This window comes from Peromyscus californicus, unplaced genomic scaffold, assembly GCF_007827085.1.
Source record: "Peromyscus californicus insignis strain IS unplaced genomic scaffold, ASM782708v3 Scaffold_10__1_contigs__length_136768540, whole genome shotgun sequence".
Lineage (NCBI taxonomy): Eukaryota > Metazoa > Chordata > Mammalia > Rodentia > Cricetidae > Peromyscus > Peromyscus californicus.
In genome coordinates, this window is record NW_026294391.1 from 54,225,513 (window position 1) to 54,244,759 (window position 19,247).

Below are 19,247 nucleotides of genomic sequence, written 5' to 3' on the forward strand. Positions count from 1 at the left end.
CCATAGATTATCTTACAAAATTCCCATTGCCAGGCATGGAAAACATCCCTTTGAGTTGTTGGTCAAGATAGTCCAAGAGAACCCTAAAACAATATTTGGTTATTACTGTTACCCTTGGTTACCTCCTAGGACTTGAAATTAAGACCTCATTGCTGAAGTTACCATACAGTTTTTAGACATATAACTTGGGGGAAATGACCTAAAAATGACTTGGAAATCTCCTATCTGAGAAATAGCTCTCAGTATCTGAGGAGGCTATCTAAGGGAGAAGAGCCATCAATAATCCTTCAAATCTGTGAAGCCTAAAAACCACAACAATGACCAGAATGACAAGATAATCTTATTGTTGCAAAAATGGCACTTATATCTTGGGAGCAACCAACATCAATCAATCAGTTGGTCTTAAGGTCCACTCAATAGGAGAGAACTTATGCCTGGTGTTATAGATCTTTTCAACTACTCAGAAAAAAACATTGCAGATCACAACTGACCATGGGGTACTCAGTGATAACTGATGTATCACTATACAACCTCTACACCTGATGCTCAAGGATCATTATGAGAGAAGAGATAGAAAGATTGTAAGAGCCAGAGGACCATGAAATCTGCTACAAGAAAGTCGTACCCATGAAATCTCAACAAATGGTGCCCCACACAAGACCTATACAATGACAACATCAATTTACATGACATTGTGAATGGAGAAAATTTTACAAGGCCTCACCCTTGGATGAAGGGTGAAGTATTTAATGGCTGTTGAGAAAGACAGAGAAAATCAGTCTTTTCTAGAAAAAGCTAAATGATAGTTTAGCCAATTCCAAGTGGTCAGCCCTATACATATACACACATATGCAATATTAAATTGACTCAACAGGTTGCATATATCTGTCTGTCTGTCTGCCTGTCTGTGTAGATAAAAACAATAATTACAAAAGAAGTCATGAATTTGGTAGGAAGTTGAGAGATACACAGGAAGAGTCGAAGAGGAAGAGGGAGGGATAGAAACCATGATAATAGAATACTCATGCATATAATTCTCAAAAAATTAAATAAAATGGAGCAAAATAAATAAACAAAATATTGGAGAAAATTTTCATCTAAATAATAAACAAATTCCACCATCACAACCTTAGTTATATCTTTCCATGCTGACCATTGTTTTGGTCTATAGGTAGTTAGGACTACTTATGGCTTCCCTTCCTTGGCAGCTTTAATAATACCTTCTGGCACTATGAAAGTTAGTTCTCAGGGAGGAGGTTTTCAGGTGAGATTCAGATTGTATCTTCTGAGTCCTGCGTCTAAAGTGCATAGTATCTTCAGCAATAGGGATTTACCTTAAACCTCTGGGAAGCAACCTCAAACAATAGCAAAAGCGTACATTGTTTTGAGAATCTGTTAGACTTATAACAACCAATGGCTCCAAAATTGGACTTATGGCCCACTCAACAAGAGGAAAAAAATGTCTGGCACTGGAAACCTTACCAACCACCAAAGCATAGTGAGGTTATGGGTTTTAGAGAACATACTATCACTTCTCTACTAGGCTAGCATAATTCCTAACTATATTTATACTACTTATCCACATAAATGTAACTCACACTTCTCAACTAAGAAACTTCTCTTTGTAGCAGATGTAGACAGTTATAGAAAAACCACAACTGGTAAAAATATAGAGATCAATTGACCATGGGGTGTCCAATGACTACATGCACACAACAACTTTAGCACCTGAGGTTCAGAGAACATAATGGAAGAAGCAACAGAAAACCAACAAACAGAAAAACAGAGGTCCAAGAAATCTACTGTGAGATTTTGCCTCCTAAAAATAACCAAGGAGCTACACTCATGATACAGCTTCTTAAACATGATGCAGACAACTACAACACTAATAGACATGCAAAAATGGAATGAAGAATTCTCTTTTCTTTTTGTTTGTTTTTGGTTTTGGTTTTGGTTTTTCAAGACAGGGTTTCTCTGTGTAGTTTTGGTGCCTGTCCTCTGTAGACCAGGCTGGCCTCGGACTCACAGAGATCTGCCTGCCTCTACCTCCCGACTGCTAGGATGAAACACGTGTGCCACCACCTCCTGGCAAAGAAATCTCAAGGGGTCCCATCTCTTGACAAACATATACAGATACCTAATAATACTGAGAGAACAATCTTCCCCAGAGATGAGCTTCTATTTATTTATCCAGTATCAAGTGGACTGAAATTGTGTATATCCAAATCACATGAAGTAGACTAGGCAGGTTGTATTTGTATGTTTATGAACATTTTATATATATATATATATGTGTGTGTGTGTGTGTGTGTGTGTGTGTGTGTGTTAATTAACAATCATAATTAAAGAAAGAGGCTATATATTTGAAAGTGAGTAAAAGTGCAATGGGGGTTTGGAAGAAGGAAAGGAAAGAAATTATATAATTATATTTTAATTAAAATAAAAATGAACAAATGAAGCATAAGCTAATATAAAACCTTATTCATAACTATTCATTGGACAAATGCAAATTCAGTCAGAATCCTTCATTCACCTGACTAAAATGTTAGTATTAAATATATGTTGGCCATATCAAGTGCTGGTAAAATTTTTATATGCAAATTCGTGTAACTATTTCAGAACAGCTTGTTACAAAAGCAAACATATAACTGCCCTGTGACTCACCCAATCAATTTCTGAGTATTATTTATTTAAGCAAAGTTAAATCATATGTTCAAAAAAAGATCTTTTTATTACTGTTCATAGTATATTTACTAGTAATAGCCCCATCCTGAAAGAATATATGTCTTTGTGAAAAGTGAGTAGATAAATAATTTTTATACAGAAACACAATGGAAAACTACTTAGCAATAAAGAAGAAATAATTATGTAGTAATCCATATAAGAGTTTGGATGGATATCAAAACATTAGGCTTAGTGAGGACTAAAAAGTACATATTTTATGATTCCATTGCTGTAAATTCTGGGTTAAAAAGGCAAACTAATCTATATTGACAGATCAATCATCAGCTGCCTGAGTGGGAGGCATGGGAGAAGAAGCCCAAATAAGCACAAAAGAATGCTTTCATATACATCAGTTTGGTGTCTTGAAAGGAAATACTATTATCTGTAGATGCGTATTGACAAGTTTCAAAAATTAGAAATTTGTACAACTTTAAATGTATGTGGTTCATTGCATGTAAGTTCTATCTTTATAAAGCTACATATATAATCCATTTGCCTGATCAATGAAGGATTGATTGGCAAAGAAAGAGCTGTCCAGGTAGGAAATGAGAGTGTCTTGAACTGTATTGAAAGCAGCCAGATTTAGAGAAGTAAACAGATTTGTGAAATATGTCAGCATATACTCATAAGACTATGCAAATACCCACCACGTTTCTAAGGTTAACTTGTTCTAGTTTTCCAGAGCAAAGGCTAGGGAAAATTTCATTCTAAAAGCCCCCTGAATCTGTTAGAGATACTTACTATGAACTCAAATGACCTGGGAGAACACCATGGATTCTATTCAATGGCTAAAAATATTTCAAAGGAAAAAAAAAGAGTGGGAGGAAGCAAGAGAAAAACATTGTGTAAGTACTAATTTCTGTCATATTCTTCAGCAGTTGTCTCTTGATCGTAAAAACAGAAGTGGGAAAACAAGATTTGAGAAGGGGATCAGAGTACAAAGTTCAAATAATGGATATGCCCACAGTGTGATCACAGTAGTTAACTTTCTCCTTCATGATAACTGGTGAGAGTTTGTTTCACTTTAGAAGTTTTTTTTTAAAAAAAAAAAAAGATTGGGAAGACAGCTCAATCTGGAAAGGTCCTGTGTGGCAATCATGAGGGCCCGAGCTTGATCCCTAGCACACATGTAAACAAAAAGCCAGGGAATGGAACTGTACACTTTGAACCCCAACACCGCTGAGACAGAGAAAAGTAGATCCCTGAGACTCACTGACCAACCTGCTTAGCCTATTTAATGAGTTCTAGGCCAGTGAAAGACCTTGTAAAAAGAAACATGTTGGGTGCCTTCCCAGGAACAACATGCAGGCATCCACTGTAGTCCTTTGGCCTTTACCCATAAGTGTGTGTGTGTGTGTGTGTGTGTGTGTGTGTGTGTGTGTGTGTGTGTGTGTGTGTGTATGTGTGTGTGTAAAAGGACATCCTTCAAACTTTCGGAACGCTTCCCTATTCTCAAATCTCTTTTATACATTGTATCTCTTTTCACTGTCGCAGCAGCCTTCTGAGAGGAGGCATTTTCGCTTCAATTTTCTGTGAGGAAATCTGTTAAGACAACTTTGATGCTGTGGAAGCAACATAAACTTCATACTATTTCATTCTTTGGTTGGAATATTTATTGTGTTTTCACTTTTTGAAAGATGAGTTATTTCTCACATTAATTTTTCCTGGCCTCTTTTCTACATACGTCCTTCTTTTCTTTTGTCATTGCTCATTCACTTCGATAAGTGGCCACTTCCACTGTCAATCTATAGCCAAATAGTTCTCCTGGCTCTGATACATATATTCGTTCTGTTCTGCCGTCTTGCCAGTTGATTCAATTCCCTTTGACTAGAATAGTGAAAAAGCTTTGATAGATGTGAGGTTGTAATGACCATTTCTCAAGTAATATGGACCTGATAAGAGTACAATTAATGTAGCAAAAGAATGACAAGCTGCTTTCCATTCTGTTAATATAGAGAGTACAACAATACCCTCGATTCGATTGTTCATTTGTGAAATAGAGTTGATCTATCGCCTTCTCTTCCCCATTGAGGTTTGAGCTCACTCCTTTGGCCAGGGGAAATTCTCAGTACACAGGATAAAGCTTTTCCCCTCACTGTAGAGGCCTGTAAACGTGGAAATACCAGGAGTGATGGCATAATCCACCAGCCCCAGGATTTGGGAAGCTGAGTCAGGAAATTCATGAGTTCAAGACTTGTCTGCTGTACAAAACAAATGTTGCCCTGCCTCAAAAGAAAGAATTTAAAAATAAAAACAAATATTTACAATGTGAGTCTCACAAAACAAACTTTGTGTGTCTTTTGGAACAGAGACCTTCCACAGATTCAGAGGCATAAGCTATTTATGAATGAGAGGGTGGGTCTACAGCCTTTCTGTAAGGAAACCTGTGTAGGTCTACCCTTCACTCTCTGTTGCTCACTTACTTTTACTCCTACTTGTCCATCAGAAGAAAGAACACCCTCCATAGTAATTTCTCTATGTAGGACAGGAGTATTCAAGAGCAAACAATTTTGAAATCTCAAGGCATCTATACAAACAAACCTTTAGACAAAACCAAGGGTCCATTTGCGCAGTGTTTCTGACATTTGTGTTTGCACACTTGTCTAAGTGATATTTTTATTTTTATTTTCCTTTTTTTTTGCCTTTGCAAGTCTGGAGAAGTGAAAAGAGTCAGTTACAGGTAATCCTCAACAGGAAGAAAGGCAGGAAATAAGGTAGAAATGACCTCTGATTTCTTGGGCCCAGAAATCCCAGGGCAAATGGCATGGTGTCAAGATTTCCTGTCTACCGTATTGGAGAATCTCAAAGGTTTCTGCAAGAGTTGGCATGCCTGCAGCTTGTTCTTTAATTTGTTGGGACTCCCCCTTCTGCTTGTGCTGATGGACCCTGGAAAGAACCCCTCACAGCTACTGGTAGCTGGTACTTCTAGTGCCCCTTTCTCCCTCTTCCACCTCCAAGACTGTTTTGGGATTCGCTTTAGCAATGAAATCGGGCCTATGCTCGCCTTCTGGAGAGCCGGTAGACTTGTCTGTTAAAAATCACTCCAAATTAAAGCTTCTAGTCTGGAGCCCAAAACCTGGTTCCGGAAAACAAGGGTATTTAGGGAAGAAGGGTCCTCAAAGGCTACAGCGAGTCACTCCAGCCTTCACCCACACTACGCCAGCACTTCGTTCTTTAAAGCCAGCCTGCGCTGGCTTGTGGTGAGAGGAGCGGAGAAAAGGAAAAGGGAGGGGAGGGGAGGGGAGGGGAGAGAGAAAGGAGGTGGGAAGGCAGGGAGGCCGGCCCGCGGGGGCGGGACCGACTCACAAACTGTTGCATTTGCTTTCCACCTCCCAGCGCCCCCTCGGAGATCCCTGGGAGCCAGCCTGCTGGGAAAGCCAGAGGGTCCGGAGCAAATCTGGAGGCTGAGAGGGCATCAGAGGGGGAAAGACTGAGCTAGCCACTCCAGTGCCATACGGAAGCTAAAGGGACAGACCACGCCAGCCCCAGCTCAGCTACAGCCGACGCCTGTTGCAGCGCGGCGGCTTCGAAGCCGCCGCCCCGGAGCTGCCCTTTCCTCTTCGGTGAAGTTTCTAAAAGCTGCGGGAGACTCAGAGGAAGCGAGAAAAGTGTCGGGTAGGACTACAGCTGCCTTTGTCATCCTCCCCTCTACCCCCTACCCCCTCCCAGGTCCCCTCTCTGGGAGCTGACTAGGCAGGCTTCCTGGCCAACCCTCTCCCCTACACCCCCAGCGCTGCCAGCCAGTTTGCACAGAGGTAACTCCCTTTGGCTGGGAGCAGGCGAGCTTGTTGCAAAGAAGGCTTTTGAGAGCACAGAGACTGAGGAGCAACAGCACGCCTGGAAAGCCCCTGATTCCAGGTTCTCCCCCTGCACCTCCACCTGCCCGCCCCTCACCCTGTGTGTGTGGAGCTGGAAATCAAAAGATGAAAAGGCAGTCAGGGCTTCAGTAGTCGAAAGCAAAACAAAAGCTAAAAGAAAACAAAAGGAAAATAGCCCAATTCTCCTTTGCACCTGCTTCAGTGGACATTGCATGTGGAAGGCAGAGGATTTTCCTTTCCCCCCACGTCAAGCTTTGAGCATCTTTTAATCTGTTCTTCAAGTATTTAGGGACAGACTGTGGAACTAGCAGGGCAGATCCTGTCTAGTGCGTGCCTTCCTTTACAGGAGACTTTGAGGCTATCTGGGCGCTTTTTTTTTTCCTCCTGCAAGTTTTCTTCCCCGGAGCTTCCCGCAGGTGGGCAGCTAGCTGCAGCTACTACATCATCAGTCAGTTGAACTCTTCAGAGCAAGAGACGAGGAGACAGGATAAGGGAATTCAGTGAAAGATACAGACAAGCTCAAGGATGGAGGTGCAGTTAGGGCTGGGAAGGGTCTACCCACGGCCCCCGTCCAAAACCTATCGAGGAGCTTTCCAGAATCTGTTCCAGAGCGTGCGCGAAGCAATCCAGAACCCGGGCCCCAGGCACCCTGAGGCCGCTAGCATAGCACCTCCCGGCGCCTGTTTGCAGCAGCGGCAAGAGACTAGCCCCCGGCGGCGGCGGCAGCAGCATGGCGAGGATGGCTCTCCTCAAGCCCACATCAGAGGCCCCACAGGCTACCTGGCCCTGGAGGAGGAACAGCAACCTTCACAGCAGCAGTCAGCCTCCGAGGGCCACCCTGAGAGCGGCTGCCTCCCAGAGCCTGGGACTGCCACAGCTCCTGGCAAGGGGCTGCCGCAGCAGCCACCAGCTCCTCCAGATGAGAATGACTCAGCTGCCCCATCCACGTTGTCCCTGCTGGGCCCCACTTTCCCAGGCTTAAGCAGCTGCTCCACCGACATTAAAGACATCCTGAGTGAGGCCGGCACCATGCAACTTCTTCAGCAGCAGCAGCAACAGCAGCAGCAGCAACAGCAGCAGGAGGTAATATCCGAAGGCAGTGGCAGCAGCGCGAGAGCAAGGGAGGCCACTGGGGCTCCCTCTTCCTCCAAGGATAGTTACCTAGGGGGCAATTCGACCATATCTGACAGTGCCAAGGAGTTGTGTAAAGCAGTGTCTGTGTCCATGGGATTGGGTGTGGAAGCATTGGAACATCTGAGTCCAGGGGAACAGCTTCGGGGAGATTGCATGTACGCGTCGCTCCTGGGAGGTCCACCCGCGGTGCGTCCCGCTCCCTGTGCGCCACTAGCCGAATGCAAAGGTCTTCCCCTGGACGAGGGCCCTGGCAAAGGCACGGAAGAGACTGCTGAGTATTCCCCTTTCAAGGGAGGTTATGCCAAAGGGCTGGAAAGCGAGAGCCTGGGCTGCTCTGGCAGCAGCGAAGCAGGTAGCTCTGGGACACTTGAGATCCCGTCCACTCTGTCTCTGTATAAATCCGGAGCAGTGGATGAGGCAGCAGCGTACCAGAATCGCGACTACTACAACTTTCCGCTGGCTCTAACCGGGCCGCCGCACCCCCAACCGCCTATCCATCCACACGCCCGCATCAAGCTGGAGAACCCTCTGGACTACAGCAGCCCCTGGGCTGCAGCCGCGGCGCAATGCCGATATGGGGACTTGGCTAGCCTACACGGAGGGAGTGCAGCCGGACCCAGCACTGGATCGCCCCCAGCCACCGCCTCTTCTTCCTGGCACACTCTCTTCACAGCAGAAGAAGGCCAATTATATGGGCCAGGCGGCGGGGGCGGCAGCAGCAGCCCGAGCGAGGCCGGGCCTGTTGCCCCCTATGGCTACACTCGCCCCCCTCAGGGGCTGGCGAGCCAGGAGGGTGACTTCTCTGCCTCTGAAGTGTGGTACCCCAGTGGAGTGGTGAACAGAGTACCCTATCCCAGTCCTAGTTGCATCAAAAGTGAGATGGGACCTTGGATGGAGAACTACTCCGGACCTTATGGAGACATGCGGTAAGTTTCTCCCAAAAATGCCGCCTTTTAACCAAGGGCACAGAGCAGCAGTTTGCAACCCGCCCAAGAGAACATTCGGAGGGATCCTAAAACAGCTCGGTCAGTTCTATAGGCAGGACTGTCCTACATCTGGAGCCCTCCTGGGGACTGTCCTCTTGTGAAAAGTTCCACCTAAGCCCAGGAATCTTTGCTGCGCTCCGGGTGCTAATTGGTGCCCTTTGAGACTTCCCCACACTTCCCCCAGACACCTAAAATTCTCCCATTAAAATCTTTCTGATATTCCAAGTACTAAGGATTCCAAGTACTAAACTTAAATCCAATTGCATGGGCCATTTTCAGAAATGACGCTCATAAACCCTTCACTTTTTTTCCTCTCCTTTCCTCAAAGTCCTAGAAACACGATCAGAAACGTGGGCAGTTTCTTGTCTATGGGTTTGTTAACATTCACCTTTCCGTCCGTGCATGGTCTTGGCATAATAAAAGGAAAATAAAAGTAAAAACCTGATTTCGGCCCGTATCCTTCAAAGAGAGATAATAAAATTTCTCAGTTCTCAAAGAAATGCCGCGTCTAGTTGCTGAGGGCCCCGGTGTGAAGAAGTGCAATTTCTTCCCAGGAAGCAACCAGGGACTTGCTCTCTGGTTGGAGGTCAGCCTAGAGAATCCAACAGGGCACACTTAAAGCAGGTACATGGGGTAACTTACATGGTAAACACCAGGGAAACTTTGCTCTCACGGATTTCTCAGCATTGGTTCACTGTTGGGAGTAATTATATGGGCCAGTTTTTTCTTGAAATATGTTTATTTTCTGTGTAGATTAGAACACATCAGAAGTCTCTATTTCGGGCTTGAATTAGACCTGAAAAGAAAAGAATGTACTGTAAACGAACAATTTAAGCAGGTTTGGTTTTGACTCACAAGTGTTGCAAACAAAACAAAACTGTAAAACATGTCCTGCTGCTTGAGTGTGGTCAGAAATTTATACTGGGGAGGGAGGAGTAAAGCACCTCATTACGTTTTTCGTTTTAAGGACATACTTATATTTTAAAACATGAGTTGCTCGTGATAACAAATTGAGTAAGAACTGTCAGTGACCTATGAACCATAATGTTGTTCCATGGTTCTAATTAGGACAGGAGAAAAGTAGTGGGCAATTTCGCCATATTAAAAGTGTTTACTACTGCTTCTTGAGCCTCCTAGAGACTAGTTGAAAAGTTTTCCAACTAAGTTAAGATAATCTTTTCATCTGATGAGTATTGACTGAGTAATTAATGCCTAGGTTTGGTTTTTCTGAGGTGCTCATGCTCCCCATGAATTTGTCTGTTTCTCAAACTGTTTTCTTTTATTTGTGACATCCCCCCCCAATCTCTTTGTTAGATATACTATAATTTTGGTGACTTGATTCTAACAATTTCTAATATTTTATTGTTCTTGGTTGTTAGGGCAGTGCCCAAGAGGATAGATTTTCAAAAAAATGCTTTTTCTGAGTTGTTGAAGAAACAGTTTCTTATCACGGCTTATATTCTATTTGGTTTTGAAGGTTTGTCTTACAGGATTTTCAAAGATTCATTTGATATCAGATCTTTTCCAGTTAAGTTAGAGTGTTTATTTTTGTGATGCTTTTTACTGTGGGATAAAAGGTCTTCATTTTATGAGAATAGTTTTACTCAGTATGGTTAATTTTTTCTAGGATTGTCAACTAGAGAACGGAATCCCTCTTTTACTACAAACTTTTCTTTGGGTGGGACTATCTAAAGTGCCTCTTAACCTAGCATGATGCTAAGACTAGCCACCTAAGCCATCTGGCCTTCTGGATACCCCACCCCAACTTGCTCACTTCACAAGAAGGAAAGTAGCAATTCTCTGTGTTGGTTTAAGATGTAGTTTTGAAAATTCAGTCTGAATTTCCAGCCAGTGAATAAAAACACTTTCTAGCACTTATATAGTAAGTATTCTGATTTTATCTCAGTTCTTAAAGGGAGAGGTACCTTCTCTATTAGGATGAGTATTATACTTTGAAGCCTCATTGACACTCTTTAAATTATTGAGCTCAATTAGTGAGAATGTACTAGAGTCAATGAAGTTCTGACTAAGTGGGTTGACAAACTCCGTTTCTAAGGTCCAGAAAAATCATTTGAATCATTTTCTTGAAGTTATTCATCTGATCTAATCTGCATGCCAACAACCTCTAAAATGGAACTGTTTTCTTACTTTCTGTTGTTTCCCCTTACTTTACAGGCATAACTGGATGAAAGGCAAAGGCTTTTTAAAGGCAAGCCCAGAGCTCATTCCCTCTAGGTGGCATGCACTGTATGCTGATTTTGAGTTTAAAATCTCAAAATTCTGGAAGCTTCTCATAACTTTTTGGGTTCCTCCTTTTTTCACTTGTGTGTTATGAACATTAATTATATGAGGGAGACTTTTTTAGCTTTGCTAACTGAAGCAGTAACTGTGTCATACATCAGCAGCGTTTCTACTGAGAAGAAAGCAGAAGCTGAAGATAGTCCTATTCTTTTTTTTCCTTAGTTTAGCATATGTTTTGAACAGAAGGAAAAATAAAAGTAATGGGTCTTGTTTACAAGCCTGATGCTATTTTATGGCGCTGTTTTCTCTTGGTGATGAAACAAGACTACAACTTTGCAGCATAATACTGTGGTAAACATTGATTCTTACAATTAGAGCCCTAAAGAGCCTATGCAAGAAGTTGAATTCGGGTTTAGAGAAATTACTTAGAAGCAGAGTGAAAAATTACTAATTTTACTTGTTTGTTCCAGAATCCATAACAGGCATTATTTGAGTAGTGCTTTGGCACTGGAAAGTCTTGCCTATTATTATTTTTTCCTAAGTATGGCATTTTATCAGTTCTCATTTCATCTCCATTCTCCTTCCTAGTTACCAAGAATTTTTTCCCGGCTATCATATAATATATAGTTTGTCTTGTTAAGCAAAATTTTGCTTTAGGATCAATGAATGATTTCTGACTATAAGCTTTCAGAATCAGTAATATTGAGAAGGAGTCAGTAAATATATAGTGAGTTCTTCCTGGGTCCCAGTCATTAGAACCCAATGTCAAATAGCCAAATCAGTTTGCACCCCATTTGTAAGCAGCCCCAAGATGCATTCATGGCAGGACCCTCTTATGTAAGCAATCTCTCTCAGCTTGGTATCATGTTTTTTAAGCAGCTTGGAGTTTTTCAGTTGTAGGGTTGGTTTGGGGTGCTTTCCTGGCAGTGCTAATTTTACTTCATCAGAGTTTCATTTATGGAGCTGATATTTGAAAATAATATATTGAATTTATTGGCATGTTAAATTTTCTTCGTTAATTTTTTCCTCACTGTTTTAATTTTTCATCTGGTTTACATAAATGTTTTTAAAACAAAGGATTCTTTCATCTCTTTATTTGCAAACATACAGTGGCCATTCTTGGTGGTATTCTGTGAGTTGAACATGTACAATTTATTATTATTATTATTAATTACTACTACTTATGGTGATATTATGACAATTAGTTTCATTTGGAGCTCTCTAAGCAAGGAAGAGAATGCAGACTAGGTGGGACAAAGCAAGAGGCTTAATTTATAATCATATCTTAACTCATGATATTGAAAAATAATAATAATAAAAAGCAAACAAAAAAATTGCATTTTGTGATGTTGGTAAGGGAGTGAAAAAGAAATCTTTCCCCAACCCCCAACTCCTCCATTTTGTCTTTGTCTGCAGCTTCCTCAAATGCTGCCTATGCCTGGTTTGTGTTTATTTCAATCCTAACATGCCTTTGACATTGAAATATAAACTCTACTTCTCAGAATGTTTTTTCTCATTACACCTGTGGCATGCTCCTAAAGAATCTCTTTAATGAAAATCTGGCAGGTAGAAGATAAGATGAACCAAGTACCTCTCTTAAGAATAGATCCTAAGAAGGAACTGTAAAATGAATAGCCTCACAGCAGGACATTTTTACCTTGAGGTTAGAGAAAGGTTCAGCAGTTGCTGAGAAAGTTGTGGGAGATAGCTTGCGTAAGTTGAAGATTTAGTGAAGTATTTTGCCCCCATCCCAGATAAGTGTATGATTGTGTGCGTCTGTATCTGTGTCTGTCTGTCTATAGTATGTATGTATGTATGTATGTATGTATGTATGTATGTATGTATGTATATGTGTATGTATGTATGTATGTGTCATGCAGTACTAGGGATTGAATCCAGGGCCCTCTGAACTGAGCTATCTACACAGCCTATCTCAACCTCTATTCTTTTCCCTCTTCTAGCCCTTTTGATAACCTTCTCTCAGACAATGAGAATAATTATACTCTCCCTTTCCCAAAAACTCTGTCTGGATCAGTATTTATTCCCCTATTCTATATGTCTAGGTCAGTGCTAGTCTTCACATGAGGGTGCTCAGGCAACATGCAAATGATTATTGGTAAACAAAGAAAAAAGTAAGGAAATCACTCTCCTTCAGTTACCCCGTCAGCACTTCATTTATACTGAGTTAGCCTCATCCTAAACACAGAATTGACTTTTACATAATGACTTGTGAATCACCATATGATTACCACCATTTGCTGTCCTTTGTGGCATATAAGATAATTGTACATTTTTAGACGTATCCAGTATTTTCCAGTTTATTCACTAATACTCAAATACCTTCAAGTAGGCCAGTGAGGGTTAGTGTTCTGTTAACTCCCTCGCTAGTAGTCAGAATATTAGAAAGTTACATTTTGTATACATGATGACCATTTGGGGAAACCTCTCTGAAGCAGAACACAAAGCTTCTGGAAGTGTCTCTCCTGATTCTAATGTTTTAGATTGTTACTCGGTAAGGGCTGCATTTAGTGTCTGCATCATAGAGCTGAGAGGGCACCAATTATGGTTTGCAAACTCATGAATGATGCCACTCTTCTCTCTCACACTGATTGCTACCAATCTGCCAGACACATCAGGGTTGAGAATGGCTCACTCCGACAAATTTATAGCATTAAAGTGCTGTTGGTCAGTAGAGAATGTTGCCAATTTAGATCATGTAGTATCAGAGTGCTATTTTGTCAGCAACAGCTTAATTGAGACATAATTCACAATCCATATAATTCACCTACATAGAGTGCATATTTCAGTGCTTTATAGTAGTACATCCTGAGTTATGGATCTATTATCATAGTCAATTTTAGAACATTTTATTCAGCCCCCCAAAAATTCTATGTGCTTCATAGCAGTTACCCCTCTATCCACTGCCAATGCTGATCTACCACTAATCTGCTCTTAGTCTCTATGGATTTACTCATTCTGCCATTTCATCTAAATAGAACCATGTAATACTAGTTCTTTTGTGACTAGGTTCCTTCTTATAGAATAATGCTTCCCAGGTTCATTCATGTTAAATCACGTAGTCAATGATTCATTATTTTTTCACAGGTGAATAATTTTGTTTATTTTGTAGATTATGCCATATTTTATCAGTTTTGGAAATTATTATCATCACTAGCTAATATTATTGCTGCAAACATTCATGCACATTTATTTAAACTCATATTTATTTATATTATTTTATATGTATGAATGTTTTGCCTACATGTTTGAATGTGCACCACATGCATGCCTGGGGCATCTTGTTCCTTGGAAATGGAATTTTGGGTAGTTGTGAGCCACCATGTGGGTACTGGAAACCATACCAGGATCCTCTGCAAGAGTAACAAGTGCTTTTAAACTTGGAGCCATCTCTCCATCTCCTATGTACAGTATTTGTGTGTGTGTGTGTGTGTGTGTGTGTATAAATATGGTTTTAAATCTCTTGGGTAGGTAACTAGTAAGAGAAATACTATGTCACATCATACCTGTGATTTTAAACTTATAAGAATATGCCAAGCTGTTTCAAAAGTGTCCACATTATTTTAGAACTCTTGCAGCATCCTATGAACATGCCATTTTCTGCATATCTTTTTTTGTTTTTTTTTGTTATTGTTGTTTTTTGGTTTTTTGAGATAGGGTTTCTCTGTGTAGCTTTGTGCCTTTCCCGGAACTCACTCTGTAGCCCAGGCTGGCCTTGAACTCACAGAGATCCTCCTGCCTCTGCCTCCTGAGTGCTGAGATTAAAGACGTGTGCCACCACTACCTGGCCATTTTCTGCATCTCTTGCTAACACATTATTATCACGTTTTATTTGATGTGATTATGTATATATGTGTCTGTGTGTGCATATATGCACAGGTGTGGGTACCCATGGAGGCCAGAAGAGGGCATTATATCATCTGGAAGAAAGTTGTGAGCCATCTGATACTAGTGCTGGACCAGAGATCCTCTGGAAGCACAGCAAGTGTTCTTTAGAACTTAAATGTCTCTCCAGCCTCATCGTATTATTATTGTTGTTGTTGATATTGCTATCTAGTGGTTGTGAAGCAGTATCTCATTGTCATCTTAATGTGTACTTTTTTAATGACAATATTCAATATATTTTCATATGTTTTTGTCTGTTTTTATCTTTTTTGTCAAAATGTCTATGCATATTCTTTGCTCATGGATTGTCTTTTTGACATTGAATTATGAGTCCTTTAAAATATATGTTTTGATAAAAGTCCTTTAATGGATTATGGTTTGTGAATATTTGTAACTTTAAATTTTGATAAAATTCAGTTTATACACTTTTTTCTTTTTGGACTATAATTTTAGTGTTACATATTAAGAGGCTTTCCCTAATTCCAAAACAAAAAAGTATATATCTATGTTTCCTTCTGTGAGTTTCCCAGTTTTAACTAATTATATTTAGGTCCTTGATCATCATTGATTTAATGTTTATATATGTTGTAAAGTAGTGGTCCAGTCCATTTTTGTGCATGTAGATATCCAGTTGTCATGGAATCACTAGTTGAGCCCTTTCCCATTTAACTGTCTCAGAATTCTTTGGACAAATCCATTAACCGTAGATGTGAGGTATTTCTTGGCATTCAACTGTATTCGCTGATCTATATATCTTTACTCATCCCATTTCTATGTTGTTTGGATTGCTATACATTTTTACTAAGTTTTAAAATTAAGTATGAGTCTTCCAACTTTGTTGTTTTCAATTTTGTCTTAGCTGTTTGAGGTCCCTTGAACTTTCATATTATTTGGTATAATATCATCAGGTCCTACACAGAACCACCTAGAATTTTGATAGAGATTGTGTCCAATATGTAGATCAATTTGGGAGTTATTGCTGCCAAGTTTTCTGATGCATGAATTTGCATACCTCTTATGCCTTTGTTCAAAAACCTATTTCTTAGTCTTCAGAATATAAAATTTGCATTTCTTTTTATCAAATTTATTCCTCAGTATTATATATTATTATAAACATAATTGTCTTTTGGTTTTCTTTTCAAATTTTTCATTGCCAGTGCTAAGAAATATAGGAGATTTTAAAATATAATGTTATACTTTGTAATTTTGCTTCATGTGCCAGAAATGTGAATGCCTTAGATGTTTAAATAGCAAGAGTTTCTTTTAGTGCATTGATAAAACATACTTCATTTCATCTTATCTAGGTGAAGGAACATAAGTTTTATCCAGCATAACTGTCAATTAGAACTAATAAGGATAAAGAGAGTATTTGTAAATAACAGCTAATAGTTCTTTGCATTACATTTTGGAGTTAATAATTATTAAGACGTGAGTAAGGAACAATTTTGACTGCTAAACTAAATAAAAAATTATCATGAAAAGGTAACAAAATTAAACTAGTCTGGAAAAGGCACCAGTTATATTTGGGTTATTTTTATATTTGTGAAAATAGCCAAAGTCACAATATTATGGTTTCATATATTGTCTTTTGAAGAAAGTATATGCTTTCACTCCTTATGATATGTATGTATTTCTAGGTGAGGAAGTGGCATATTTATACGCATATAAAGTAGCCTCCCTTTCAGTGATATACACCACATCCAAGAAACAAGGATTTATATGGGTACTGGACTTTGACCTCATTAACATGCTCGTATAAAGGTCATACATAGTCAACTTCAGCTTCTGTACCCTAATAATGGTCACTGAATTGCTAGTAACCAAGAAAAACTGGTCCTGTTTGATCAAATAGCTAGCTTTAGACGATTATCACCAATAAAGTTACTTTTTAAAAAAGAATTCATCAGGTTGGGAATTTAGCTCAGTGATAAACTTCTTGTCTAGTAAGTAGGAGGTCCTAGAGTCTATTCCCAGGCCAAAAACAAGCCTCTGCTCATCAACCACTTTTCATTAAGCACCTGCTATATTACCAACACATGTCAGAAGGATGTACAGCTTTTTAAAAGGAGATCCAACTGAGAGAGAGTTCTGTAGTCACAGCTTTCGAAGAACTTCAAGACAAAAGAAAAGTAGCATCATGATACTGATAAATAGATACAGGGTATACACACAGTTTTAAATGTAAGTAGTTAAAAAAGACCTGAGTCAGTGTAGGCTGAAGGTATCAGTAGCGTTTACTACCTGTGGGTGCCTTTAATCCTTATAAAAATAGATGGAGACATGACTGAAATCAATCAATGGGTTATAGGTCTTGATAGATATTTCAAGCAAGAGAATATAGTACTTATGAAAAGACAATGAAGCCAGAGGTTGCAGTCTATTTCTATTTATTCAACATTACCACTCCAGACATATTAATTACTAGTTTCTTCCACAGTTTCTTGACTATGTCATTTCATTTGCTGAGAATATATTTTGACGTCTTTGACTGGAGAAGTCTGCAATGATATAAGTAATGAATTAAATTCAAGATAATTAATGAGTCTTAGTGTGGTGTCAGAGTTCAGGAAGGCACCCAGTGTGGTGGTCAGATCAAGAGGAATTCTTGGGCAAGGGATGGGGCCCAGAAATGGGTCCTAGAGCAGTGTGGGAGAATGGAACGGGAGATACCAAGATGAATGAAGACCCCAGGGGAACAGGAAGAAGCAGAGTGCTAAAGAGGTCCCCAGAAATCCACAATGATACCTCCACTGTAGACTACTGGCAATGGTCGAGAGAGTGCCTGAGTTGACCTGCTCTGGTGACCAGATGGCCGAACACCCTGGCTGTCATGATAGAACTCTCATCCAGTGTCTGATGGAAGCAGAGGCAGAGATCCAAGGCCGAGCCCCAGGTGGAGCTCCAGGAGTCCAATCAGCGAGAGAGAGGAGGGATTGTATGAGCAAGAGATGTTGATACCATGGTTGGAGGAAGCACAGGGACAAAAAGCCAAACTAGTGGAAGCACATGAACTGTGAACCAATGGCGGAGTAATCCCCATGGAACTGGACCAGGCCATCTGGATAAGTGAGATAGTTGATTAGCTTGAACTGTTTGGGAGGCCCTCAGGCAGTGGAGCTAGGACCTGTCCTTGGTGCATGGGCTGACTTTTTGGAGCCTGGGGCCTATGCTGAGATACTTTGCTTAGTCTTGGTGTAGGGAGGAAGTGACTTGACCTGCCTTGGCTGAGTCTGCCAGGCTGGGCTGACTCCCCAGGGGAGACCTTGCCTTGGAGGAGGTGGGAGTAGGGATGGATTGGGGGGAGGGCTGGGGGGTGGGAGGAGGGAGGACTGTGGAATCCGTGGCTGATATGTGAAATTAAGTTAATTATAAAATAAAAATACTATAAAAAAGAGGAATTTTCCTGCTCTGAAGGTTTCAACTGACACATAGGCTTGTTTTGAGCCTCTAAATAAATGAGTCTTTTTCCACATGGAAGGAAGAGATAAATACAAGTGAAATGATTCAAGGAATAAGAGAAAAAAAATAATAGGTCCACTATTGTACCATTAAGAATATTTTACTGGCTAGTCACTGTTGTGGTTCAAAAGCTTTATAACTGGGTAGGACTATTGAATGTTTTTCTGTCTTTGAAGCTTGTATAGCACGTTTGGATACTATGAAAGCTATTCCCCAGGGAGGCTTCCAGGTGAGTTCCAGCTTATTCCCTTCAAGTCCTGTGTCCAAAGTGTGTGGTATCTTCAGTAATAAGCTCTTCCCTTAGGGTTCAGGGAAGTAATCAAGGGCAGTAGCAATAGTCTACTTTGCCTTGGGAGTCTCTTGGACTTCCATGATGAACTACTCAAGGAGAAATTTCCTTTGGTCAGTCTATGGTTCTTGAGGTGAACATCATCTATATATCGATATAATCTATATCACTATCTATATTAATATTTATTCATATATTTGTTTTTAAGTAAGCTGATGAAATAATACATTTCCCTATGTCATTTTCAAATTTCGTCAGTATCACTCCTTCCTCAATAGTACCCTTCCTCCCTGCTCTCCAGTTAAAGAAACCACACTCATTTTTCACATTTTCCCTTTCGTAGTACACATGTCCTGCTATTTTGCTCTTCTCTCTCTGTCTCTGTCTCTGTCTCTGTCTCTGTCTCTGTCTCTGTCTCTGTCTCTCTCTCTCTCTCTCTTCCTCTCAGCAGTTCTCAACCTGTGGGCACTAATCCTTGGGGGTTGAACAACCCTTTCACATGGGTCACCTATGACCATCAAAAAACACATATATTTACATTCTGATTCAAAACAGTAGAAAAATTACAGTTATGATGTGACAATGAAAATAATTTTATGATTGGGATCACCACAACATGAGAAACTATATTAAATGGTCTTAGAATTAGAAAGGTTGAGAACCACTGCTCTAGAGCATTTCCTCTCCCTTCAG

General features: G+C 40.5%; 1 protein-coding gene across 1 annotated transcript in view; it reads left to right on the plus strand.

The window, feature by feature from the left end:
* Positions 1 to 5,980: 5,980 nt before the first annotated feature.
* Positions 5,981 to 19,247, plus strand: part of Ar (androgen receptor) — a 173,067-nt gene continuing 159,800 nt past the window's right edge. The window contains exon 1 of the mRNA XM_052733210.1: positions 5,981 to 8,602. Coding sequence (XP_052589170.1) covers positions 7,068 to 8,602 — 1,535 coding nt within the window. The 5' untranslated portion in view covers positions 5,981 to 7,067. The remainder of the gene's footprint in view (positions 8,603 to 19,247) is intronic.